At 34.8% G+C, this 27,705-nt stretch overlaps 1 protein-coding gene across 1 annotated transcript in view; it reads right to left on the reverse strand.

Annotated features, from left to right (window-relative positions):
* LOC149803515 (uncharacterized) overlaps nt 1-27,705 on the reverse strand; it is a 140,061-nt gene that overhangs the window by 78,542 nt on the left and 33,814 nt on the right. Inside the window, exons 12-16 of the mRNA XM_089953939.1 lie at nt 18,723-19,628; nt 15,372-15,637; nt 14,526-14,719; nt 6,826-7,089; nt 3,862-4,028 (exon numbers count right to left, since the gene is read on the reverse strand). Of these exons, the coding sequence (XP_089810065.1) occupies nt 3,862-4,028; nt 6,826-7,089; nt 14,526-14,719; nt 15,372-15,637; nt 18,723-19,628 (1,797 nt within the window). The remainder of the gene's footprint in view (nt 1-3,861; nt 4,029-6,825; nt 7,090-14,525; nt 14,720-15,371; nt 15,638-18,722; nt 19,629-27,705) is intronic.

Consider the following 27,705-nt stretch of genomic DNA (forward strand, 5'->3'; position numbering starts at 1 on the left):
GATTGCTATTTGTTCCAAAATATTTTAACTCATGCAATGGACCTGGATTGCTATTTGTTCTAAAAGTATTTTACCTCATGCAATGGACCTGGATTGCTATTTGTTCCAAAATATTTTAACTCCTGCAATAGACCTGGATTGCTATTTGTTCCAAAATATTTTAACTCCTGCAATGGACCTGGATTGCTATTTGGTCCAAAGTATTTTACCTCATGCAATGGACCTGGATTGCTGTTTGTTCCAAAGTATTTTACCTCATGCAATGGACCTGGATTGCTATTTGTTCCAAAGTATTTTACCTCGTGCAGTGGACCTGGATTGCTATTTGTTCCAAAGTATTATAACTCATACAATGGACCTGGATTGCTATTTGTTCCAAAGTATTTTAACTCATGCAATGGACCTGGATTGCTATTTGTTCCAAAGTATTTTACCTCGTGCAATGGATTGCTATTTGTTCCAAAGTATTTTACCTCATGCAATGGACCTGGATTGCTATTTGTTCCGAAGTATTTTAACTCGTGCAATGGACCTGGATTGCTATTTGTTCCAAAATATTTTACCTCATGCAATGGACCTGGATTGCTATTTGTTCCAAAATATTTAAACTAATAAAATGGACCTGGATTGCTATTTGTTCCAAAATATTTTACCTCATGTAATGGATCTGGATTGTTATTTGTTCCAAAATATTTTAACTAATACAATGGACCTGGATTGCTATTTGTTCCAAAATATTTTACCTCATGCAACAGACCTGGATTGCTATTTGTTCTAAAGTATTTTACCTCATGCAATGGACCTGGATTGCTATTTGTTCCAAAGTATTTTGACTCATGCAATGGACCTGGATTGTTATTTGTTCTAAAAGTATTTTACCTCATGCAATGGACCTGGATTGCAATTTGTTAAATACTATTAACTTTTCTACCACATTGCAAGTAATTTATTAAAATCTTTGTATGCATATACTAAAATAGTACCTCACTATAAGACCCCTGAATATAACACAATCTCTTTTATAAAGGTGGTATGTTTATGGAACCCATACATTATGAAATAGTAAAACCATGAATAATTTAACCCAGTATAATAGGATCTCACCTATAACATGTTACTGTACACTGCTATGGTTCCTTTGTAGAGTGACATAGTGAGGGATCACTGTAGCACTGGTAAATTAGTTCCTGTAACTGAGTTACCCTCTGTAAAAAAAGTTTGGTTTGGTTTGGCTCTGTGTGGTTTAATACCATTTTTCAGTACATAATAGCCTATACATAGCAGCTAGTATATATATGCTGGAGGAAGAACTATGGAAGACCTCAGGAAAAACCACTGACCTACAGGAAGCTATTGGCAAGCTTTATCACATACCCCTACTGAATGAGCAGAGATTCAAACTCACAAGTGCAGAGGTGAGATTTGAGAGTGGTCTGTAAATGAGCACATTAGAGAACAAACTTGGCCTCCAGGGGCTTCTACTCTAAACCAAGTTGTTCTTGCCATTGTTATCATACATATTAAATCTCCTGTTGCACAATATACTGTTTGTTCTAATTCTGATTTCAATCAAACAGCACTAAAGATCCTACTTTTTTGCAGACCTTCCTTAATCTGCTGGAGAAGTATGTGACAGGAGATCTTGGTCAACACTATTTATTATAGCAGAAGATATGATACTTGAATAGAAGCCAAAAAATCTGCATATGATATAGCCAGCATAGTATGCAATAGGAGATATGATACTTGAATAGAAGCCCAAAAAAATCTGCATATGATATAGCCAGCATAGTATGCAATAGGAGATATGATTAGCATAGAATCTGACCCACTGGCATATTAAACAACAGGAGATCTGGATGATCCTTCTTTAACTGATTCGGCCCTGATCCGGTCTGTGGGCATGATGAGGCTGTACCTACTTCAGAGCTCTGCAGCATCAAGTTCATTTAAGATACACCAACGTGGGTGGTATTAAAATGGTACCAAATAATCTGGAAGTTCTAGTTGCACTACAAAATACACAGGGAAAAACCTCATTTTTTGGACCCGTTTTTATTCTTCACCCAAAATTTGCTCGAGGTCGGAATGCAAGTTTGTGTCAGGGTTTTAGACCTTTTGGCCTCAGATCTAAGGCATACTGGTCTTAACTGCACACAGACAGGTGATTCTTTTCAAAAACTAGGATAAGGTGGGCATTTGTAATAAATTGTGGTCTCCATATGAAAATGATGGGTCCATTAAGCAAAAAAACAAAAAAAACAAATTTTACTTTTTTGCTCATGCACAAGCAAAATAACCAATGAAAAATGATGTTTATAATACAACTAGGCATTAGTCTCATGGAAAATCTGTTGAAAGCCAATGTATTATGATGTATTCAGAAATAGTCCCCAAATGTCTTTCCTACACACATTTCAGGCAAAAACGACAAAAACCTCTGGGGCCAAATGAGTTAATGGGAGAATTTTGGTGACATCACCAAATCTGAATATTACTTATTTATTTCATCATTTGTGCATCAGTATTGCACATAAGTTACAAAAAGAGCCATTCTTTGAAATTTTCTAAGAAATTTCCATAAACTTGATTAACCAATTCAGCCCCGATTCCATCTGTAGGCGTAATGAGACTGTACCCTACTTCCGAGCTGTGCAGCATCAAGGTCATTTAAGATACACCAACATGGGTGGTACTAAAATAAAGCAGACAAATATAGCTCTAAAATGGTACCAAATAATCTGGAAGTTCTAGTTGCACTACAAAATACACAGGGAAAAACCTCATATTTTGGACCCGTTTTTTTTTCCCACCCAAAATTTGCTCAAGGTCTGAATGCGATTTTGTGTCCAGATTTTAGACCTTTTGGCCTCAGATCTAAGGCATGCCAGTCTTAACTGCACACAGACAGGTGATTCTTTGCAAAAACTAGGATAAGGTGGGCATGTGGAATAAATTGCGGTCTCCATACGAAAATGATGGGTCCATTAAGCAAAAAAAAAAAAATCCAACTTTTACCCTTCTGCTCATGCGCCAGCAAAATAACCAATGAAAAATGATGTTTCTAATACAACTAGGCATTAGTCCCATGGAAAATCTGTTGAAAGCTGATGTATTACGATGCATTCAGAAATAGCCCCCCCCCATGTCTTTCCTACGCACATTTCAGGCAAAAATGACAAAAACCTCTGGGGTCGAATGAGTTAAGAGATTGCAAGCAGACTGCAGAGACCTTGATCTACTGGTGCATTATATGACATCACATTTAGATCAATGTACTTTACAATGATACATTTTATTCCATGTAAACCTGAAACAATTTTTAGCATTTTGATTCAAATAAAACAAGACAGTGATACCAAATATTACTACCTATAATTAATTCTTTCTCTCTCCATGATTTTTTGATATCAAGAATGAGTTTAGACCAATTTCTGTTCATACAGTCAGACTTTGGTGCTTCCAAAAGAAGATTTAGTGTTTATTCTGCACACAAGCCAGGCAAAATGTTCTTACTGGCTGCACTGAATGCTGCAAATTTCTGGAAACAGTCCATGTTTCCACAACTGTCATGGTGATTTAATACAAACAACTGTAATTAAAATATCTATTTATGTCCATAAAAGAATTTTGAATAATATTTTAGTAAATACTTAATGGATATGAAAGGGAACATCAACAGCAAATGTATGTTTCATTTATTTCAAATTATCTCTTCTCAAGCTTCTTGAAATTGTAAAATACTCTGCAGGTCTATACTGAAGCAAAGATGATGTGAAGGAAAGTATGATGTGTTACTAGTTTGGGCAGCAACAGAACCACTCAAAGGTCATGAGAGCTGATTTCTCAGATTAAACTAACCTGTACTTGGGCCACGTAGTAGATTTTAGAAGATCCGAGTGTATCTGAGATCCTTACATAGATGTCCAAGTAAAAGTTGTTGTCTGAACTGCCCAGTGGTAGGGTGTCATTGTACCCTGTGTCCGTTCCAGAAAGAATTATTGTCTCCAATCCATCTTTGTCAAAATCTAAACAAATGAAACAAATGAGAAATAATGCATTAAGTATTTCTTCCAATGGAATATGAAATAGGTCATGAATGCTCAGTACTCGAATTTTACAACATCAAAATATTAAACTGACATGAAACAAATGTAAATATATACATACAATATAAATGAATAGATTCAAAGTGGACAAACACTTTATTTACACCTATTAAATGTAGTAAAAAAAACTTCAACAATTGGTTGAAGCTCTATTTCATCCCTCAATCAATATTAAAATGATATAATAATGAAGATTCTGTATTTCCAAACTACTGTATACACTTGCTTAGAATCGAAGATCCTGATATGCATAGCATAATGCTGCAGATCAGGTTCTATGTTGTTTGTTCTACTGATTATTCCTTACAAACTGCACAGATCCAGATCTGCCAGTGCATTATGTGATGGCAGAACTGGGTCTGTGCAGTTTGCAGTTGTCAACTTATGAGTGAATAAATATGGTATTTCAAATGATTCTTTTATCAAGGAAATTCTGTTGTCCAGTTTGGTCTGTTTGATTTTGGTAAATCCAAGTCTTGCATATTAAAAGTAATATTATCCTAATGAAACACTCACTGATATGGCGACCGCTCTGGTGGCCTAGTGGTTAGAGCATCTGCCTTAAATGTGGGAGGTCGTGGGTTCGATCCCTGATCGAGTCATACCAAAGACATACAAAAATGGTACTAACAGCTGCCTTGCTTGGTGCTCAGCATTAAGAGGTTAGTGTTAGGACTAGTCGACCTGGTGTCAGGATAATGTGATTGAGTGGGACATCATGCTACATGTCTGTGACATGATACTCCAGTGCTAGACATCACTATAAAATGTCACACTGCAGACATCGTAGCGATATGACTGAATTTTCTTTTAAAGCTATGTAAAGAAAATCTAAATCACACAAATCACACACTGATATGGCAGCTTTTTAAATGAGGCCCACTTTTACATATAGGTCCCAGATGGTAAACATACATGTTATGGATCCAGTTCAAAATTCATTTGTTTTCATTTTCATCACTTTTTGTGGTTTTGTAAACAACTACATCTTTATCAATAGGTATTTTTTGGTGTTTGGAGGAAGAATCCTACTGTTTCTGCAGAATAATCATTGTTTGTTGTGTGTGTGGAGAAGTCGTAATGTTTCTACAGAATGATCATTGCTTGTTGCATTTGTGGAGAAGTCCTACTGTTTCTGCCGAATGATCATTGTTTAGTGTGCTTGTGGAGTAGTCCTACTGTTTCTGCGAAATGATCAGAATGATCACTGTTCATTGCATTTGGGGGAAGAGTCCTACAGATTCTGCAGAATGATCATTGTTTGTTATTTTTTTGGACAAGTCCTACTGTTTCTGCATAATGATCATTGTTTGTTGGGTTTAGAGGAGGAGTCCTATTATTTCTGCGAAAGGATCATTGTTTGTCTTGGGGGAAGGAATTTTACTGTTTTGGCAGAATGATCATTGCTTGTTGGGTTTGGGGTGGAGTCCTATTATTTGTGCAGAAGGATCATTGCATTTTGCATTTGGAGGAGGGGCCTACTGTTCTACAGATCACTGCTTGTTGCATTTGGGAGAGGAGTCCTACAGTTTCTACATATGATCATTATTTGTTGGGTTTGGGGAGAAATTAAAATGTTTCTTTAGAATGATCATTGTTTCTGCAGAAGGGTTCGGAGGAGAAGTCATACTTTTTCTGCAGAAGGATTGTTGTTGCATATGGGGGAGGAGTCCTACTGTTTCTACATAAGAATCATTGCTTGTTTTGTTTGAAGGTGGAGTCCTATTGTTTCTGCAAATGCATCATTGCTTGTTGTGTTTGGAGGTGGAGTCCTATTGTTCATACATAAAAATTACTGCTTGTTGCATTTGAGGGTGGAGACCTATTGTTTCTGCAAATGCATCATTGCTTGTTGTGTTTGGAGGTGGAGTCCTACTGTTTCTGCAAATGCATCTTTGCTTATGTTTGGAGGCGGAGTCATCTTGTTCCTACATAAGAATTATTGCTTGTTGTATTTGGGGGTGAAGACCTAATGTTTCTGCAAATGCTTCATTGCTTGTTGTGTTTCGAGGTGGAGTCCTACTGTTTCTACATAAGAATCATTATCATTGCTTGTTTGTATTTAGGGGCAGGGTCCTATTGTTTCTACATTAGGATCATTCCTTGTTTTGTTTGGGGGTCGAGTCCTATTTTTTCTGCAAATGCATCTTTGCTTGTTCTGTTTGGAGATGTAGTCCTACTGTTCCTACATAAGAATCACTGCTTATTGCATTTGGGGGTGGAGTCCTATTGTTTCTGCAAATGCATCTTTGCTTGCTCTGTTTGGAGGTGGAGTCCTATTGTTCCTACATAAGAATCATTGCTTGTTGCAATTGGGGGTGGAGTCCTATTGTTCCTACATAAGAATCATTGCTTGTTGCATTTGGGGGTGGAGTCCTACAGTTTATGCAGAGAGATCAGTGTTTGCAGAGTATGTATATTCATGGCTGGCAGCAACCAAATATTTCTTAAAAAGTGATATTCAAAGAAAAATTATTTATTTGCAGTAGTACATTTATAAAAGTTCTGTTTGTCTCGACATTGAAATGAAAGCATGTCACAGATGTGTTCAAACCCTCATTGGGAAGCTCATTAGCTATACAGTCTTTCCTTGAACCTATGTGATCAAGCTGATGATAGAAGTGAAATCTTAAACTTACAGTAGAACTTTTGTATTTTAAGCTTACAGTAGTAATTATATTTTAAAATTACAGTGGAACTTGTATTTTAAACTTACAGAGGAACTCGTATTTAGCAACTCCATCTTCATCTGTAAATCCTGCACACTTGAATTCATGATAGGTCTGGGTGGCTGTGCCATTCAGTGGGGTTATAGAACAATTTCCACCACTTGGAAAGTCATTAACAATGAGATTAATTGATGTCTCTCCTGTGATAGAGCTGCCAACATTGCTCATGAAAAGTCGTAGCTGGAACTTCTTTTTGGTGTCGTAAAATGCAAACAGCTCTGGGCTGATGGCTAGTTCATCTGAGTAAATACCTGTTAGTAAAAAAAAATCGTCAAAAATAGTACAATGCTCACCTTCAAGAGAGGCCACCCCTTTTCAAAGGTCATGTTGCTCATCCCCAAAATAATACATTTGAACTGTTTTGTCCCCTCATAAAAGACCACACTTATAAAGAAATATTTTTATGATACAAGTGGTGGCCTTATAAGAGGGGAACCACTGTATTGAGTGATGCTGAAGGTAGGTGAAAGGAAAATATGGTCAATTAGCATGCAAAGACATAAGTACTAATCGATAGATCTATACACAGATAAGATATATAGATAGACAGACAGACAGATAGACAAATGTATATCGGAGCTATATATAGGTCCATGTACATGCATGGTCTGCATACACAGAGATGAAAATATCACATATTTAACTGTAATGAATTGAAACAGCCATGCACGATTAAAGAAACTATGTCTATTAAGTTAACCCACTTGTCAAATAATGAACAATGTTTGGGCACGGAGAAGGCCTATATTTCAAATATACATGAGAGAATGTAGAAATGCATGCATGCTACAATTAAGTAAGCAAGATTAATTCTTTTCTTTTTTCATGTTCAGTGCATATTTGAATTTCAAACATAAATGGATACTATTCTTAGTTGAGATTTTAAAAAAACATAAAAAACTGGCAAACTAAACCATTTTTTTTAAATTTTCAACTTTTGTTTCCTTTTGGGTCCTTTGCAAACTTAAAATAATGCTGAAATTCAAATAAATACAGTTAAAAAATATACCACTCCACCAAATTTTACTGGTATAAAATCTTATCCAACATCAAACTGTTACCAGTCCCATTGATTTGCATGTTTTTCAGATCTCAAACAAAAGATTTCAATAACTTAATAAATTTTTAAAAAAATGTCAGACCCAATTGCTACTTAAAATTATGAAAATCAATTCTTTGGGCATATCTAATCAGCCACTCATGGGTTAAAACAAAACATATATATATATATATATATATATATATATATATATATATATATATATATATATATATTTGAAAGTTTTCTGTTTAAATTAATTCATTAATGCATTAATTAAAAAGTAGGTATCCAACAATAAATGCTGTGTTTGAATAGCAAACAAAATTACAACCATGCCATATTAACTGAAAAGCCCCATAAAAATCTTCACTTCTGTGACAATAAATGCTCATACAAGAAAAGCTGTGATGCCTATGTTGATTGTTTAAGTTAGACAATAATGACAATAGAATTGTACAACACACTACATAAAACAACATCTGAATGGTCTTCTACTTTATAAAGGTATGAAAAACTACTACATGACATTCATTATTTCTACATTAAAAATAAAGTACCATGCAACATGTCTTGCTAATGAATTATACAGAAAATCTTGTGCAGGTGCATATTTGCATACATTCGCTAAACTGAGCCAAAGCTAGGCTTAGCAGCAAAAATGAAAAATTCCCTCTCAAAGATCACAGTACAAGCACAGATGCAGTTAGATATATGTAATAAAAAATCTGTACCAGATGTGTACCATATGGCAGCCAGGGTCTGGCCATGATAAAAGCACAGCTGTAGTTAAATACATTTAAAACCTGCATCAGAAGTGTACCAAATAGCCAGGTTGTGGCTAACACTTTTCCATCTCATTGCCATTAAAATCAAAATGGACATACAGATTTATATTTTTAAAAGCTAGTAAATCCCTTACCAATAGCATGTGCAATAATTTTGAAGACAAAAAACCTGAACTAGAATTTGTTCAACAAAGTTCTATTAATACAAAAATAGGGAAAACAACATACTGACAATTTGTGTACTAAATCTGTAATCTAACTCACCCATTGCTATGGTGCTTTAAGATTCTGTTGGTGTACTGTGGGATTTATAGACTGGTTCTGTTCTACAAGGTTTTATTCATGAATAATATTTTTGAACTTTCTTGTGCAATATGATGTGAAATAGTTTCATTTGTACAAAAATGTTATTACTGAAATGTCCTTTCACTACACACACATAGAGACTAGTCAGGGTCTGTGGAAGGATACATGATGGTGGATTCACATCAGTGTTGCAATAAACAATGATTCCATTTACCATAATAATCATATAAGACTAAAATAAACCTTAAATGATGAGAGTAAAAATTTTGTTTTTGGTCTGACTATCTGCAACTGGGCAAAATTAGATTTGGATGCACAATGAAACTTGTCTCAAAAAGACACTCAAGGGTCATAATTTGTCTTTGGTAACCAGATGTCCTTTATGTGAAGGAGTTTCCTGGAAGCTCTGCATTTATCTCTGTACATATGTGCATAGAATATATGTGCTTAATTGGTTATCGGGGAAACTTTTACACAGAAATATCTAATAAATTCATGCAATTTTTAAAGTCCTCAAATATTTTGAGTAAATTAATTTTAAACAAGAGAGTTCACAGATATGAATTTTCAATATTTCAGCATCCTTTATATGCAATATAGATAAATATTTGGAATGAAAACAATTCCTTTTTCCCACATCAAGCAGATGTCCTTCTTACATGTAAGTGGCACACAAGACTTTCTATTTGGGCTTCCTGAAAGTGCTGTATGGTCAGATACCTTTAATACTATTATTCATCTGCAGAGGTTTCACTATTTACATAAACACAACATCAGGTTGTTAAGCAACATTTGCAGCTTGCTAGCGCAGCATATTAAATTGCAGAGTTATGCACTGGTAATAAACAACAATGGTTTGTTCTAACAACAGGATTAAAAAACAGCAGTTCTCTCACATCAGTACAGAACTGTAAATTTCATTAACAGCTACAATCAATGACTAAGAATTAAAATCCAAGCCTAATTAAGTGAAGTCATTTACAATAAATGAATATGAATTAAGATCCAACACTAATTAAGAAAAGACCATTTACAATCAATGACTATGAATTAAGAGCCAAGTCTAATTACCATTTACAGTCAATGCCATATTTGCATGCCAAGGTTCTGATAACCCTATCTACACCTTGGTATATCAAGCAGATATTTCTGTGTTTCAGGTCTGTGAATTTCATCAGATGCAGCATCAAGCCACTGTATCCAATGAAAATTAAGTTGTTCAAATTTAAACACTGCTCCTATCTGATCGAGACAATGGGAGCACACAACTTGAATGGACTAATAAATAAGCACTTTTCCAGTGCTGGTCTGTGTTTGCAAAAAACCTTTCACTCAGACAGACCTGTAATGGCTTCCCTCTGGTACATAGTCATACTTTCGATGTTAAGCTTACAAAGTATCCTTTTTAGGTCAATTGCCACCACCATTTTCAGCTGATGTACAATGCACCACACTATTGGCTAGGACAAAGCACCAATATAGCTATTCAATCTGCCAAGGTGTAGATAGGGTTACTGGAGCCTTGGCTAGCAAAGTTGAATCACTGCATATGAATTAAGACCCAAGACTAATTAAGCAAAGTCCATTTACAATAAATGACTATGAATTAGGATCCAAGACTAATTAAGAAAAGGTAAATTACAATCCATCTCAAAAGTCCTTAGTTATCTTTACTTGAATGATTAATGCACCGTAATTTTTTTTCTAATGCAATTATAGCATTTCTCCAATGGCAGACCAGGAACCAACTCAAAAATTTCTCATAAAAAAGGTGTGAGCTTATCAAAAAAGATACCCTCAATGAATATTTGCCAAAATTGTGTAATTAGGGTGTGGGTTTATCATTAAGATATGTATATTATCAGATATGTACAAAACTACATGCCCCTTTTTATGATTTCAAAATATATTTTGCCATTTAGTATGAATGGAATCAAAAGCAAATTTTGATTTATAAAAGTTTGATTTGGTGTGTTATAGCAAAATGATATATGGACATCAGTCACAACATCTAAACAGTACCTTCTTGGTGTGAGACATATAATTATGGACTGAACAACCATCTAAAAAGACCAGAATAACTATGTAAAATTAAATTGGTATGTAATAAAACTATACTAACAAATTTTCATGTAATCATATTTTCTGCAGTAACAAAGTTGCAAGCTTGATAGTACCTATTTTTCCCACTGCAACTGACAATGGAATCCGATTCAGCATTAGCGGCATCCATTTCATCGATACTAAGATATTACAGAACTATATTGAGAAATTATTAAATCTAACCCTATTACAGTGAAGTTGTTCATATGTTTTCGATACATTATTGATAGATTTCTTCCCTTAAGATAATTTTGTTTGTGCACCACGTGTCTCATCACATTTAAAACAATTAGAATATCCCATGATTGCAAAAGAAATATATTTTTTCTCTCCTCAAGACAAAGGATGTGTTTGATTTGAAGCAATGTTAAAACACTTGTCAAGTGAGCAAAGAAACTGCTAACAACCAAGTACTTGAGTTGAATGACTAAGTCAAGAGCACGCTTGTTTTACTGTCAGAGAACTGCTGTTTTTACTATCTGATGGCCTAACAAATTTCGGGCAGGAGTTCAGCTGCAAATAAGTATGTCTTACCATGTGTCCCTGCAAAACGCAAGCAGCATGCATCGCTATGGTCTTGAGCGCTCCATTACATGTTTAAAACATGAAACAATAAAGTGATCACAGCATGAAAATGAAATCAACAAAATGATTAGCAAATGTAAGACTCAAGTGGGCCTAAGATCACTCACCTGGCTAATATCTGCCCATCACTCAAACAGCCGACCAAGGAAGTTGGTCAGCAGGGTTTTTCTTTAAAACTTCCTTCAAATGCTGTTTATTGTTTATTTATGAAAACAACAAGGTTTATCTATATTTTTTATCTTCATTTATATAATATTATGGCACATCAGCATAATGTGTACAATACTGAAAAGCATTGTCCACCTTGGATGCAGACATTATAGCAATATGACTGAAAAAGTCTTAAAGCTGTTAAAAATCCAAATCACACACATACTGAAAAGCTTCATGCAAATATGCTGCTGTCAAAGTTGGTCAAATTCTGTTCAGAAGTCTTTTTTAATTAAATCTCTATAAATGTTTCTCTAACAGTAGCCATACTTGAGGGCAGATCAACACCATCTGTATATATTTTAAAGCCCTTTAGCAAATGTTGATGGAGGACAAAAACAGATGCAAGATCATACAATAAACACATTCAGCCATATGGCCATGTACCGGTAAGAGAATCCTGACTGTTTTCTAAATAAAGAAATATACAAGGTTATGTATGCTGGTAGAGGTTCTATTGATTGAATATAAAATATGGACCAATGCAAAATCAATATATAAAGATCACCAACTTATCTTCAAAAGCAACTTGTTTATGTGTACAGTAAATTATATCTATAATTATATTTTTTTAAAATAATGTTGACGAAATATTGGATACTATGAACAAATAATGTTTTATGAAATACATTTTTCAGCTATGATGAAATTCAGAAATAACTATGATTTTTTTTCATGTCGTCATGGGGTTCATTATTTCCACAGTTTAGTGTATTCACATTTTGTAATATCCCAAATAATAATGACAGTACTAAATAGATTTGTAATTTGTCACTTGTACAAATATATGCCATTCATGAACATATATTACAAGAAAGTTATGTTGTAAGGCAACACTAACAACAGCTTTCTCTTTAAACATAAATCATTTAAGTTGTTATCAAAATGAACTGTCTCGGCAGATAACTGCTGTAGTGTTAGCTTTATGATTCATCTTTTCTTGCCAATGTAGTATTTTCTTATAACATCATAAAACTCAAATAAAAGCATGTAAGAAGAAATAAAAAACACTTTTAATCCAGTCTTAAAATAATAAAGATACTTGAAGTCTGAAACAAAAATAATGTAGTTAGATAAATACCAAATAATCAAAAGTTTTAAAGGTTTTGTTAAGTTTACTGAAAGGTGTATACCTATTACCATTTCTGCCTGCACGAAATGAACACCCAGCTGTGTAGACCTAGATCGCCAAAACATAATGTGCCAGATGAATCAGATCTAAACTGTTTGTTCCTGTAATGATTTTAAGTGAATAGCACAGACCCAGATTTGTAAGTACAATACAGGATGGTAGATCTGGGATGATGCTGTTTCAAAGCTGGGCACATGTTACATACTGGTGAATATGGTAATCTGAACTGTCTGTATCCATTGCTGTATCAATGAACATCCCCACTAACATATGGGGGAAGGGGGAGAAAACTCCCTGCCTGGATCACCAAATTACACCTTTTTATAATGCAAACGAGGGTTCCAGACCTCGGCACATTCATAAGACAGACTTAGAAAAAGTAAGTTCATTTATAGTATATATTTTTTTAATATCTTTCATCAACAACATAAGACCTTAAAATTTCATTTTATTAGTGAAAGGTTTAAGAGTGCACTGGTGTAATCTATTTTAACATCAAAGCAAAATGTTTGGTAAACATGAGCTGTTAAAGATGAACTTTCAATTCACATGGAAAACATACCCATTTGAACACCACTTTACAAAAGTTGCATGAAAGATACAGGGAAAAAATTTATATGCATTTACTCTCAGTACACTGAAAAAAGGATTGCTGCTTTTTATAACTTAATAATTTGTTTCATGTAAAAGTTTGATGCTTAAAATTAAAATCAAGGCTGACTCCTGAATTGCAAAAGGATATCATTTTGCTGACATTATCTCTCACTTTCTATCATAAAATTGGACTTTTTTCTCCAGAAAGTTGATGTTTCTTTTGGCTCTGATATTAGCAAAATGTTAATATTATTGGGAACTTCATTTGCCTATCAAAAATGTACAGGTGATATCTGGCAGCTCTCTGCAGTATTCAGTACCAGTGTTATTTAGTGTAGTACCGTGATCAAGTAACAAAGTATCAAGCCACCATCATTTTCTTAGTTTTGATTTTCAAAACCTTTCTCAGCACAAACTCTGAGGAAGACCTGTAAGCTTTTAAACCAGTAATTTTAAGTCTCTATTTAAAAGACTGTGGGTTTAACCTCATGAAATTATACATACATGCATGCAAATTTTCACAGACAGAACTATGATTAGTCAGAAGACCTTCAGTTTCTGACCCTGACTTTTCAGTTGCCAAATAGAGTATAAACTTTTAATATAATAAAAGACCAATTTTTAGAAAAAAGAGCCTTGAACTTTCTTTTATCAAATACTTAAAAACAGCCCTGACAGTTTTTGTATTTGCTTCAAAAAAGCATGGAAACAACTACCATATATACTTGCTTATAAACTGAATCCAATTGAAACTGCACAGACCCAGATCAGATACTATGCTGGCAGATCTGGGTCTGTGCAGTTTGATGGAAGTAATCAGTAGAACAAACAACAAAGACCCTAATCTTCAGCCTGATTTGCAGCAGGACTCGACTTACAAGCAAGTATATATGGTAGTGGTAGATAAATTAGTAAAGCCATGCCACTTACCATCAATATATGTGTCAAGGAACTCTATTTTTCTCCAGCCATCAGGGTATCGGTAGTCATCAACATAAACCTCCCATTTGATGTTCATAAGGGAACTACAACCAGTGAGACAGGATGCAAGCAGATTCAGCTGACATGTTGGGATAACCTTTTTGCCCTCTGGGTTGGGACGCCAGTTATTGGGAATCTTGGCTCTGAAAGGTATGAGAAAGAAACAAATTACAATTTGTCAAATGGTGAAACCCCACCCAATCACCCAATTTTCAGTCAATCAATTGTGATATATGCATGATTCTATCAAACATTTATAATTCTATCAAGCATTTTATAATCCTATCAAACATTTATAATCCCATCAAACATTTTATAATTCTATCAAATATTTTATATCTCTATCAGTGTATCATTACTTAACTGTGTCCTCCTACCTAAACACTCACTTTGTTAGGCAGTGCACTAAAATTAAATATGTACAAATATAAAGATAAAATATGTACAAATGTAAAAATAAACCATGTAAAATTTAAACATAAAATACGTACAAATTTAATGATAAAATATGTATAAATGTAAAAATAAACCATGTAAAATTTAAAGATAAAATATGCACAAATTTAAAGATAAAATATGTACAAATTTAAGATTATTGCTTTAATAACTTTCGTCAAATTTGCACTGAATTTCCTGTGTTCACTAAAGAATGCCCAAAAGGATACTGATGACTTTGATTTAAATTTAAATTCAAGTATCTAATAATTTTAATTGGAGAAAGCACCAATTTCATGAATCATTTTATTACAAAGATGTAAAAATTTAAAAGACATAGTTTGTTAGGATCTCACTTGCCTTATGGTTGGCTCAGGTGGTGTACCATCTATTAAGTACAAATAACTAATGGCACTTGCACTTCTCGTATCTTTGTAAGCTATTACTCTAAATTCGTATGTGGTATTGACAAGTAACATTTTTGTATCAATGGTAATCTCCCCTGCATTTGTATTAAGACGTCCTGGGCCACTAATCACAGTATCACCAGGACTCCACACAACTGTTGTATCTGACAGGTTGTAGGTTTCATTTATCATTCGCAACCACCAAGTGAAATTTGTAAGCTGAAAAAAAAGGACAATATTTAAGTGTAGAACAAGACAGTATTGTGTAATTTGACAAGTTGAATGTAGTGTTATCTGTATTTCCAAATCTGTACTCAAAGCAAATGGTAATCTGAGACATCAATGTCAATTAATTATGTTGTAACTGATGTTATATGAAACTCTAAGTCTGCATATCAATATAATCAAATATAGGTATTCTACAATATCAGTGTAATCAAATACAGGTAGTCTACAATGTCAGTGTAATCAAATACAGGTAGTCTACAATGTCAGTGTAATCAAATACAGGTATTCTACAATATCAGTGTAATCAAATACAGGTAGTCTACAATATCAGTGTAATCAAATACAGGTAGTCTACAATGTCAGTTTAACCAAATACAGGTATTCTACAATATCAGTGTTACAGGTAGTCTACAATGTCAGTGTAATCAAATACAGGTATTCTACAATATCAGTGTTACAGGTATTCTACAATATCAGTGTAATCAAATACAGGTAGTCTACAATATCAGTGTAATCAAACGGAAGTTTTATACAATATCATTGTAATCAAATATATGTTGTCTACAATTTCAGTGTAATCAAATACAGGTACCAGTAGTCTACAATTTCAGTGTAATCAAATACAGGTAGTCTACAATATCAGTGTAATCAAATTCAGGTACCAGTAGTCTACAATTTCAGTGTAATGAAATACAGGTAGTCTACAATATCAGTGTTACAGGTATTCTACAATATCAGTGTAATCAAATACAGGTAGTCTACAATATCAGTGTAATCAAATGGAAGTTTTATACAATATCATTGTAATCAAATATATGTTGTCTACAATTTCAGTGTAATCAAATACAGGTACCAGTAGTCTACAGTTTCAGTGTAATCAAATACAGGTAGTCTACAATATCAGTGTTACAGGTATTCTACAATATCAGTGTAATCAAATACAGGTAGTCTACAATATCAGTGTAATCAAATGGAAGTTTTATACAATATCATTGTAATCAAATATATGTTGTCTACAATTTCAGTGTAATCAAATACAGGTACCAGTAGTCTACAATATCAGTGTAATCAAATACAGGTAGTCTACAATATCAGTGTAATCAAATACAGGTAGTCTACAATGTCAGTGTAATCAAATACAGGTATTCTACAACATCAGTGTTACAGGTATTCTACAATATCAGTGTAATCAAATACAGGTAGTCTACAATATCAGTGTCATCAAATGGAAGTTTTATACAATATCATTGTAATCAAATATATGTTGTCTACAATTTCAGTGTAATCAAATACAGGTACCAGTAGTCTACAGTTTCAGTGTAATCAAATACAGGTAGTCTACAATATCAGTGTAATCAACTTCAGGTACCAGTAGTCTACAATTTCAGTGTAATGAAATACAGGTAGTCTACAATATCAGTGTAATCAACTTCAGGTACCAGTAGTCTACAATTTCAGTGTAATGAAATACAGGTAGTCTACAATATCAGTGTTACAGGTAGTCTACAATATCAGTGTAATCAAAAGCACTGACATTGAAATGTTTGCCCTCTGAAAATACTTACTGAACATAAAACAAACAAGGAACATTCTTGTCTATGATATCAAACTGAATGTACTCTAGTGAGTTCATAAAAACCAGAAATTAATTTTCTCATTTTGAAAAATTATTGTTCTTAAAAGTCTGTTTTAAAAGTTACTATTCTTGTCCACCCCATAAATTCAGACTTTGAGTAACCTTGCAGCAACACCCAGTCTGACCACCCTTAAAAGCATACTTGATCATCAGTTATTACAATGATTAACCACTACAGCTGAGGCTTCACATGAATGCATGTAGTCCTTGGTCTAATTTCTATACTCTTTCACATGTACAATACACAGTTAACCATTTGAGGGTAACTTTTTATAATATATGCAATGTATAATCATCAATATGTAAATAGTATCATTGAATTAACATAGTTAATCTACTTACAACTGCACTGGTTATATGCACTAGTTATAAAGAGTTATATATCAGGGGTGTTTAAAAAGTTCTGAAGATGAGTGTACTGTACATGTCTGTTAGTATGACCTATGTATGCATTTATGCATTATCATGGAGTAGAAGGATACTTAGACCACAGAAGTGTGGTTTGCTAATGTTCCAAATAATTTTTGCAATAACCAGAGGCATAAAACTGTCCAGTGACACCAGCAGAGTCAGGTACAAGTCACTGGATGACTGGGCCATTCTCTTGAAAAATAAAAAAATCTCCCTTGACAGTCCAGCCATGTTGAGTGATTTGTGGTCTCTGATACAAATTCATAAAGATGCATCTCCTCATTAAATTTCATGACTTCAGTATGTGTACAGGATATAAAAAGTTATGTGAATATCAGCTAAGTGCAAAAATGTAACCTAAGTCAGAAAATATAAAGTGTAGGTCACACTGAATTTTTGCTGCAAGGGTGTGGCACTAACAGAGATGCATATAATCATCTTTTTTAATTCTGGAATAAACAGTGCTTGAGAAATAAACTTAAAAGAAAAAATTTGAACCCAAGTCAGTACAGCATAATGTATGGGTCAAAGTGACCTACTTTTTGAGGGTGTAGAACTCATCAAAAGCATTCCCTCACATAACCTAATAAATTCTAGATAGGCTGCACACAAAAAAAGTTTGATGACATGTATGCATCAGTCACCTCTTATGACATACTAATTGGCAAAAATAAATTTTATATGATGACTTCCAGTGTTTGTCTTCTAAGAAGGAAAAAGCAGTAAAAAATATTTTTCTAGCAAACAGGTATTTAATACTTTTAATGGTTGAAAACTGCCAGTAGTCAGCAGCATTTACATATACTACATGTGGCATCGGATTGCAAAAATTCAACATGCATAAAAAATTGTTTTGAAAATTTTTTATTGCTAAATTCACTAAAATGTTATCTGTCCTAACAAAAATAAACGTGGTTTCATTCTGCATAGTAGGACCTAAATACAATGGGCTGTCCAAAAAATATTGATGGAATCATGATGTGAGTTGCAGTTTACCTATTCATTTTTGGGTAGTGAAGGCATACTTACTTGTGTACTGGGATCATCTGGATCATATGAAAAGTTCCTGGGTGCAATTGTCAGTTGAGTACCAATCCCACGAGTAATCTTCGTGATCCCATCTTGAAATATTTGAACAACCAACTCTGATTTGACTATCCTGATATAGGCTGACTTCATGTCATAAAATCTTTCACCATTACTGAAGGAACTCTGTGACATTTCCATCATGTACGTCATTCGATACAGACCATATGGGAGAAACAGTGGGACAAGAGAAAGCTCAGATTTATGGGCAGAGTCAAGGAATGATATATTAACCAGAGACAGAATATCTCCGGTTTTATCATCAACTGTCTCTACAGTCCAAGTCTTCACATTGTCCAGGGTGTATGTACAATAAATATCTGTGATTCCAGTTACACGGACCTTTTTACTACGCTGCACCTCTGCTGGTAGGTAAAACTGAAACTGACCATCCTTGATGTCTACATGTGGCTTACTGCAGTCAATGGTGGTGATTGAGAAAGGAAATGTGACGCTTTGATTGGAGATGGAGTTGAATCCCTCCACAATGAATTCGAATGATTTCATTTCTGTGTATATATGTGAAAGATTCATGGGGTTGGAAATTGCTGGAATTGAACTATACTTTGCTGAACTATAATGAAAGGACAAAGTGCAGGTTGTCTGGTCACCAAGAAACATCTGTGTGCCATCTCCAAAGTCAACATAAAGGCACATTCCAACGCCAAGAAGTTTGAAAGAGATGGAGAAGGTTTTAGGCTCGTGTGCACCTGTGCTGATTCCAAAGTCAGTCACTGAGATGTTGTCAACTGGGCCTTGTATCAGCAAATTACCTGGCACTAAACTCATATCTGCAACGGCACTGTACAATGGATTTCTTGCCGTTACAGTCACAGTGAAGTTCCCTGTCTGTAATGAAGAAAAGAAAGAAAGAAAGAATGGTTAGTAGATGCCCATTCATTGTTCATACTGTTAAAATGTGTGCATCTGAGTTGTCTTAGTCTTGCTTCACCAGTACACAATGGTATTTTTCTTTAGGTACTAAAATCTCTAACTGTCAAATGTGTAAAAAAATAAATAAATAACTACTTGATTATCTTTTGACCTTCTTTTTCTAACCATAGTGAAATGAAGACCCTGGTTTGCAACATGGCAAACTGATATAGATTTGACTCCTCTCAGTCTCTACTATGAACTGAGGAGTTCATGAGTACCCAGTGTACATATAGTGATATTTTGTTTGTAGATATTTTCCTTATACTCAACAGGGGATGCATCCAAGTTAATAAATAAAAATATCTTACCATTGAAATAATCAGAGTGTTTCTGATGTGATTACTGCTTAGTCTTGTGAGACCAAAGTACAATAAAGTTGGATGGTTTTTATAAATACACAGAATGCTATCCTCTGACATGTAATGGCTTCCATACATTTTTCTATGTGTTTAATACTAAATACAGTACTTAATGTGTAGGTGTGTGTGATTTTGATTATTAAAGTAGGTTTAATGATTTTTCAGTCATATTGCTAAGATGTCTGCAGTGAGGCAGTTTACAGTTATGTTTAGCTCTGGGGCATCATGCCACAGACATGTAGTATCAAGTCCCACCGAGTTACATTATCCTGATACCAAGCCGATCAGTCCTAACACTAACCTTAATACTGACTGCCTAGTGAGGCAGCTGTCAGTACAATTTTTACAAGTCTTTATAAGATTTTTGTATGACTTGGCAAGGGTTGGAACCTGCAGCCTCCCTCATCTGAGGCGGATGTTCTAACCACTTAGTCCATTGAAGTGGTCGCAATGTAAAACTGTGAGTCTATTAGCAAGAAATCAAATGCTTTACTAAATTATGATTCTCCTACAATACTTACCAGATCACATTAACATTAGGAATATAAACCCTACTACCCCCCAAATCCAGCCCTTCCAAAGAAAAAAATGTGTCTTTCTGTCTATAATATATAGCCAAAGGACAATAAATCTTGCCTCTCCTTGCCACCTACAGGTAGTATTGGTTTAATGCTGAGCAGAACATCATATAAAAAGATGCTCACATTGAGGGGAGGATGGGAAGGTACTAAAATAATGTGATCAAGTAAGTATTCTAGAAGAAACATGATTTGCTAAACAATTGTCGCTGTGGAGCCAAGTCTTGAAGATAAAACCTCAAGAAGGTTGACCCTGCATGCCAACTGATTGCCTCTAAAATACCTTTGACATTACGGTCAATGGCAATCTTGTAGAAATTGCTCTTATTTCATGAGCAGAGATCTTCATGAGAAGACTTTCCTAGTGGTCAACAAATCAGAGTCTTTATTATGACTGAGATGTTCCTTGCCATCCTGAAGGAACATGTGCAATATCATGGAACATTAGCTATTAATAGTAACTGGAGCCAACTTTTTCTCTTCAAACAGCCAAATAAAAAAGTCAGCTACTTGTGGGACAGAGGTACTCAAAGAAACATTGATTTTGACTTTGCACCAGTCCTTGCCACTTCCCTTTGTATGGACAGGCTTCTAGCTGATGCATTTTTCTTTCTATGACTGAAGGATTGAATTTTTTCTGCTGCATGGCTGTCCTGACAAGAGCCAAGCATGAAAGATAAGGCATTCTGGGTAAGGATGGAACACATGGATCTGAGGCTGGTTGAGAAGATTTGGACTGACTGAGAATTTACTGGTAGACCAATCACTAGGTAGAGCAGATTGTAAATCCAGGATTTGTACCAGTGAAGAGGGACAATCAAAATCATTTTGTACTTCTGGTCCCTTTCTACATGACCTATGGAACTAAGATTTTTGGGGATAGGCAAAGGCCCATAGACCTTCCCAGCTGAGAGAAAGAGCATTGATGGACCAAGCCTCAGATTCTGATACTAGTGAAATGAAGGGGGACAGTTTGTGATTCCACCTGGCTGTTAAAAGATCTACTATTACATACTCCCATAACTGGCAAATCTGATGAAAGATGGACAAATGGAGGTACCATTCTGTATAGATCTGTCGTCTCCTTGGCAGAGAATTGACTAAGACACTGAGTCTGCCAGGATATGTCTAATGTACTGCCCTGTTTGAGGTGAAATGTCATTACCACTGAGTTGTCTAACATGATGAGCATGACCCTATTCTAAAGATGTTACTCCAAAAATCAAAAAGCATTGATGATAGCTTTCATCTGCAATAGATTGATGGGAGGACCTATGTCTTCCAGACTCTTCTGGTCAATGATGGTGTCAAAGTCCTGGAATAGATGGGCTCCCCAATCCCGGGAGCTTGTGTCTGTGCATACCGTCAGATCTGATGGTGGAGGTTTGAGTGGTATTCCTGACGTGAGTCAACCATAGTTGTGCCACTGGTCCAGGAATGACAAAATCTCACTTGTTATGCTGTCAGCAGCTGACTTGTAATTGAGCGGCTTGAAAATGAGCACCATTAAGACAGCAAGGCCATCTGCAAAGGGTGCATGTATAGGCAACTCATTTAGATAAGATCTACTGCTGCACTGAATAATCCAAGAAGCCACAGAAACTCCCTGGGTTTACCTATTTCTTGATGGAAATGGACCCTGCATGACTGATGATTTGGACCAAAAGAGGGTGAGGAAGATGTAACAAGCTGAGGTGGTTGAGAAATTCCATAACCAGATGGATGAACCGTTGAGATGGATAAAGGTCAAACTTTTCCAAATTGATGAGAAAACCAAAATGATATAAAATGGAAATGAGATGGTTCTATTTTTTTTAACTAGAATAGAACATACCATGTTTATGAATAATGTTGTCCAAATATGCCACCACTGTTATACAGACAGGGAGACAACAGAGTTGAGTAGTTTCATAAAAGCCCAAATTTTGGTTGCAGGATAAACTGATTTAAATGACTGAAACTGATAATTGTTTTGAGTTTGCTATTGGTAATCTTGACCAGAAAAAAGCTTGAAGTAAAGCCCTGGAGATTGTGAATTTCTAACATCTCCACTGCCCACACCTTGATATGTACCCTGATCTTTTCTTGTACCAGTGAATCCTTTAAAAAGTTTGATGGTTCTTCTGTCAAGAAAGGAAAGGATGAAATGGGAAGGGGATGGCAAAATGAGATCTTAAGTCCCTCTGACACAATTTGGATTGGTCACTCATCTTGAAGGAAGACATCTATCAAATGTTGTTTGAAATAAATGAGTCTGGCACCATCTGGGTAATTGTTTGCAGGTGGTCAGGTACACAAGTCAATGGCAGGAGAGTGGAGGATTGAGGGTAGAGAAACTTCCTCTGAGACTATCAGCAGATTGTCTCCATTGATACAGTAGGAGCATGGCTGTTTTGTGGGTTGAGAAGCAAACAATCCCACTTCCCCTCTTCTCTGGTCATGACCTCTTTAAAAGAGATTTGGAGATGATTTATAATGTGATTCTTGTGAAGAGAGATGGAGGGGCAGTTTTTGGGATGTCTTTCTCTGTACTTTCTCTATCTTGCCACAAAACACTAGAGGTGATCTGAAGGGAGTGGTTTGCAGGGATATAATAAGCAGGCTAAGTCACACTGACCATGGTGTAGTTTTTGTATAAACATGGGAGATCTGCTAGAAAAGGCATTGGAATGAGATCTATACCAGTGAGATATAAAGGATGGTGGTATCTGGCTCAGAAAAAGGCTCTGAAATTGCCTGGATCACTGATCTTGGCAGAAAGTCCCTTGGCCATTTCCTTGATTTTTGCCAACTGTGTGAGAAGATGAAAGGAGAGGCCAACTTTTTCATCATCAATATTGACTGTGTGCCAGTGTAAATGAGGGAGGTGTTGGACATTCTAAGTGTAACAACACCTGACAAATTTCCTCAATAACTGCTTTAAAACTACACTCAGTCCTCTCCATGGTGGGATCTGAGTGTGAGTTATCTTGAGGTTTATCCACATGCTTGGTGTGTGGGTCATCCTGGTCATGATCAAGATCTCTATCTGTATAATGCATACCTGGAGGTATAGATGAGGCATGACCATCTTCTTGAAAGATTTCATACTACCATTCTAGAGAGTAAGCTGTGAATACATGGATAATCATATTCATAGGATGTAGTTGCCAGACTGGTATGGATGGCTTGTCAAAATCAGAATCTGTAAGTACTGAAGTCAATCATACAGCCTGTAGTGTTGGCAGTGGTATTAACTGTGAAGTGGTGATGATAGATGAATAGATAGATATATCAATAAAATCACCACAAACCCAACATTCAACAGCTCTTTTTGATGAGGTGTGGTACGGTATACCATGGAAGCCATTTTGTCATTGCATGATATGGATCACAGGCTGAATGGTACTGTCAGCAACTGGTATGGCATCAAACAGATGTATGACTCAAATGGATGGAAATTCTTCTCCCATAGTGTTGAAATTCTCAGCTAGGACAAAAGAATATGAAAGAACAGGAGAAAGTTGGCCAGAACTAATCAACTCTATCATCACCTTTTGTACCAAACAAACAATGCACTTGAAACTCCAGTGACAGCGTAGATGGAGAAGTTGCAGCTTCCTGAAATTCTCCAGAAGTAACATTTAATGTTTCTTCATTGGGAAGGTGTAACAAAGGGTAAACTCCACCAAACTGACCACAGATTCTATATTAGGATGAATACTCGATTCATCAGTTCTCTCATACTTTGATTTTCCCCATTTGTTCCTTTTTCCATAGTATGCTGACCATATAGTTTCTGACCAATTAGCACATGTTCTGCATGTAGCTGATGATGTACACTTTGTACTGACGATGGATGGATCATGTGAACCCTTGCTTGCCTTGAATTCTTTGCACTTTGTACACTTCATTGTCATTATTTAGTTCTGCAATGACAAATGATTAAACAATAATAATAATTAACAAGGAAAACAAGGTAAGAGACACCCACTATGCTAGCTAGAACTGTTAAATAAATGGAATTTGTGAACAACAACTACAATGTAGCCAGAAGGACCATGTGGTGAAAAAATTTCACATAAATTTAAAACTAAAGTATACCACTTGCTGAATAAGATGTAATAGGTCTGAAATAATGTAGTCCTCAATAGATGGATGAATATAACACAAAATCCAACTGGTTTTGGAAGTGAAAGTGAACTACATCTTTTCAGCTCATTGCAAAAGATTTCAACTTGTGCCATCTGTAAATGGCATGGGGAGGTAATGGGCAAGAGTTATTGCCCTTTGTCTATATATTATAGACAGAAAGACTAATTTTCATCTTTGGGAGGGCTGAATTTGGGAGGTAGAAAGGCTTATATTCCTAGCAATAATGTGATTGGGAAACACATTTGAAGGAGAAATGAAGTACATGGATTCAAATGGAATCTGGCAAAAAAATTCCAGAAATTATGCTTCTTTGTGCATATTTTTGATGAAATGACTATAATGAATACCATGAGATTGACTGGTGAGTACTCTATTTACATTTCAGTTGCCAAATTTGCTTGTAACTGTATGTACCTATGAATGGTTCTCTGTATAAAGGATAAATATTTAAATATCTAATAACTGTTTCAAGTATTTCTCATTTAATATGCATCAAGTTGGTAGATGTGTCAGTGAAGTTTGCCGTTTTTGTGTCCCTTCTCTCTCCATCTTATACAGCAAAGTGGATACACATGCACATACACAACTGATATTACATGATACTCATGTAATTCTTAAAATTTTAAAAAGGATTTTATTTTTGAAGAAGAAACAAAATTGTCTTATACAGATAAATATACTTCCCATATGAGTTTTGCTGAAAAAATATTATATTTGTTTTGCAAATGTAAAGATATAGCCTATGAAATGATGTTCAGAAAAGTGTTGTGCCAAGTGTAATGACAGTTTAAATGGTAAATGACCAAAGAGAAAGAATATAAAAAATCTTGTTATTTTCATTTTTCTTCTTAGCAAAACCATATAAACTTGCTTATAAGTCAAGTCCAGCTGCCAACAACACAGACCTAACCTGCCACTGCATAATGAGCATACAGATCTAGGTCTGTGCAAATTGCAGTAGACCTTGATTTATAAGTGAAAATGTAGGGCACTATACTGATATATGTAAAATTAAAAGTAACATTTTTAGATCAGTTTGGATGAAATTTTTTGTAAAGACAACTATAAATATATTGTAATTAAATCTGATAAGAAGGAAAATTTATGTTGATTTGGAAACAATGGGAACCATTAATCCATTTAATGAAGAAAAACTTGTGCATCATGATCCAAATGCATTTTAGTAGCATCATGTAGATTATATTGTGCAATTTACTTTTTTATTTATGTGTGTCATTCCATGTCTGATATTCTCATATGGTTTTAACATTCTCTTTTTCTGTGTACTTTAAATATCTTTTTTCTTCTTTTTCTCTCAAAATAATTTGTAATGGACAATTTTAAATTGGAAAATCTTGTATCTCAAGCCAGATGGAATGTTGGGAATGACTAAATCCTTGGTGGTCTGTTGATAATGGATAATCAAACAAAAGGATTTGAAAAAATTATGGAATGTGATTAAGGCAGGAGAGTACATTATACTCTTTAGACTATAAGCTTGAAATTAAATCCCTTTGCTGGAAGAAGAAAACAATTTGTGACACACAAAATATTAGTAATAATTTTAAACCTGCCATGAATATGGAAGGTACAGCATAGTGTTAGACCCACATCCCAAATTTTGTGTGTTCAACTACTCCCACATCTTTCTATGGACTGTGTTGAAATAATGGCAAATATTACTATATGGGGTCAACATGTTGTTGACATTTTGTCATCCTGATTTGATGCATTTTTCCAGAGTTATGTCCCTTTTGTTGCTAAATATGTACTATACATGTTATATGTGCAATGAGTCCTTCAGATTTTAAAAGAACTAACCTGTCATGCTCATACACCTCTTTTAACATAGAACTTTTACAAACAACATGTCTAATCTTGCACATCTTTTCATCTTGTACCTGTTATTGGTATCAAATGTAGAAGCATCTCTGTCCTTTGCACACATGACCATGCAACACAGATTCCTCTACAATCTTTCTGAATAAGTGATGAATGCAGAAAAGACTGATTAATCTGATTGAGTGAATGGTTGTATGTATGCACATGCAAAAAAACCAATTCAAATTTCAAGATTTAGAAAAATCATAAGCTTTCAGACCTGTTGCACAAACATATATTATACATAATATAAATATTTTCTATTTTAGTAACAACTGCCATATTAAATCATGGATCAACATCTTTTACGAAATTAAAAAAAATGAAAGGTCTTTGTCCCAGGATTTTTGTCATATCAGATCAAATTCTGTTAAGCAATTTTCAAAAAGTCATTTTCAATTTTGTGATTTATTTTTACTAATGTGGCCAAATTAGATGGCAGATCAGCATCACTTGTTCAAATCTGAAACAATGTTGAAAGCAAAATGTTACTATCAGTTGTCATATTGTCCCTCCAAAGGGAAAAGCGTGGCAGTAATTTTCTCATCTGAGGGACAAGAAGATCATCTGTAAATACCACCAAAAATTACCATGACATTTCATGAGAAATAGTTTTACAAAATTAAAATTTATTTTTTATCTAAGATAGAATTATAAGTACTCTGTATGTTTGGTTAAAGGAGCAATAATGCATAAGATGAAAAAATATAAAATTCTAGGAAACACAAAAGGAGTGTTGTCTTTGTAAATGAACAACTTTCTTCTACAATAAAGTACTTGTAAAACACATGGACTGGCATAGATATCCCAAGTCAAACTTCCAGATTTCAGAAACAGCAATGCTGGTTTTGAGTTCCATAAATAGTGAACAGGAATAACGTTGACATATTTGACTGTCTGCGGCTGTTGCCATAGAAGCTCTTGTTTCCATGTAAACATTAAGATCATCGAAGATGAACATTGCAGAAGAAGAAATGTGTTTTGTGGAAAATCTGCCTGCACATATGGGATTATGCAGAAAGAAGAAATAGAAGACAT

Source organism: Sinohyriopsis cumingii, chromosome 3 (genome assembly GCF_028554795.1).
Source record: "Sinohyriopsis cumingii isolate HCF-2022 chromosome 3, ASM2855479v2, whole genome shotgun sequence".
Taxonomy (NCBI): domain Eukaryota; kingdom Metazoa; phylum Mollusca; class Bivalvia; order Unionida; family Unionidae; genus Sinohyriopsis; species Sinohyriopsis cumingii.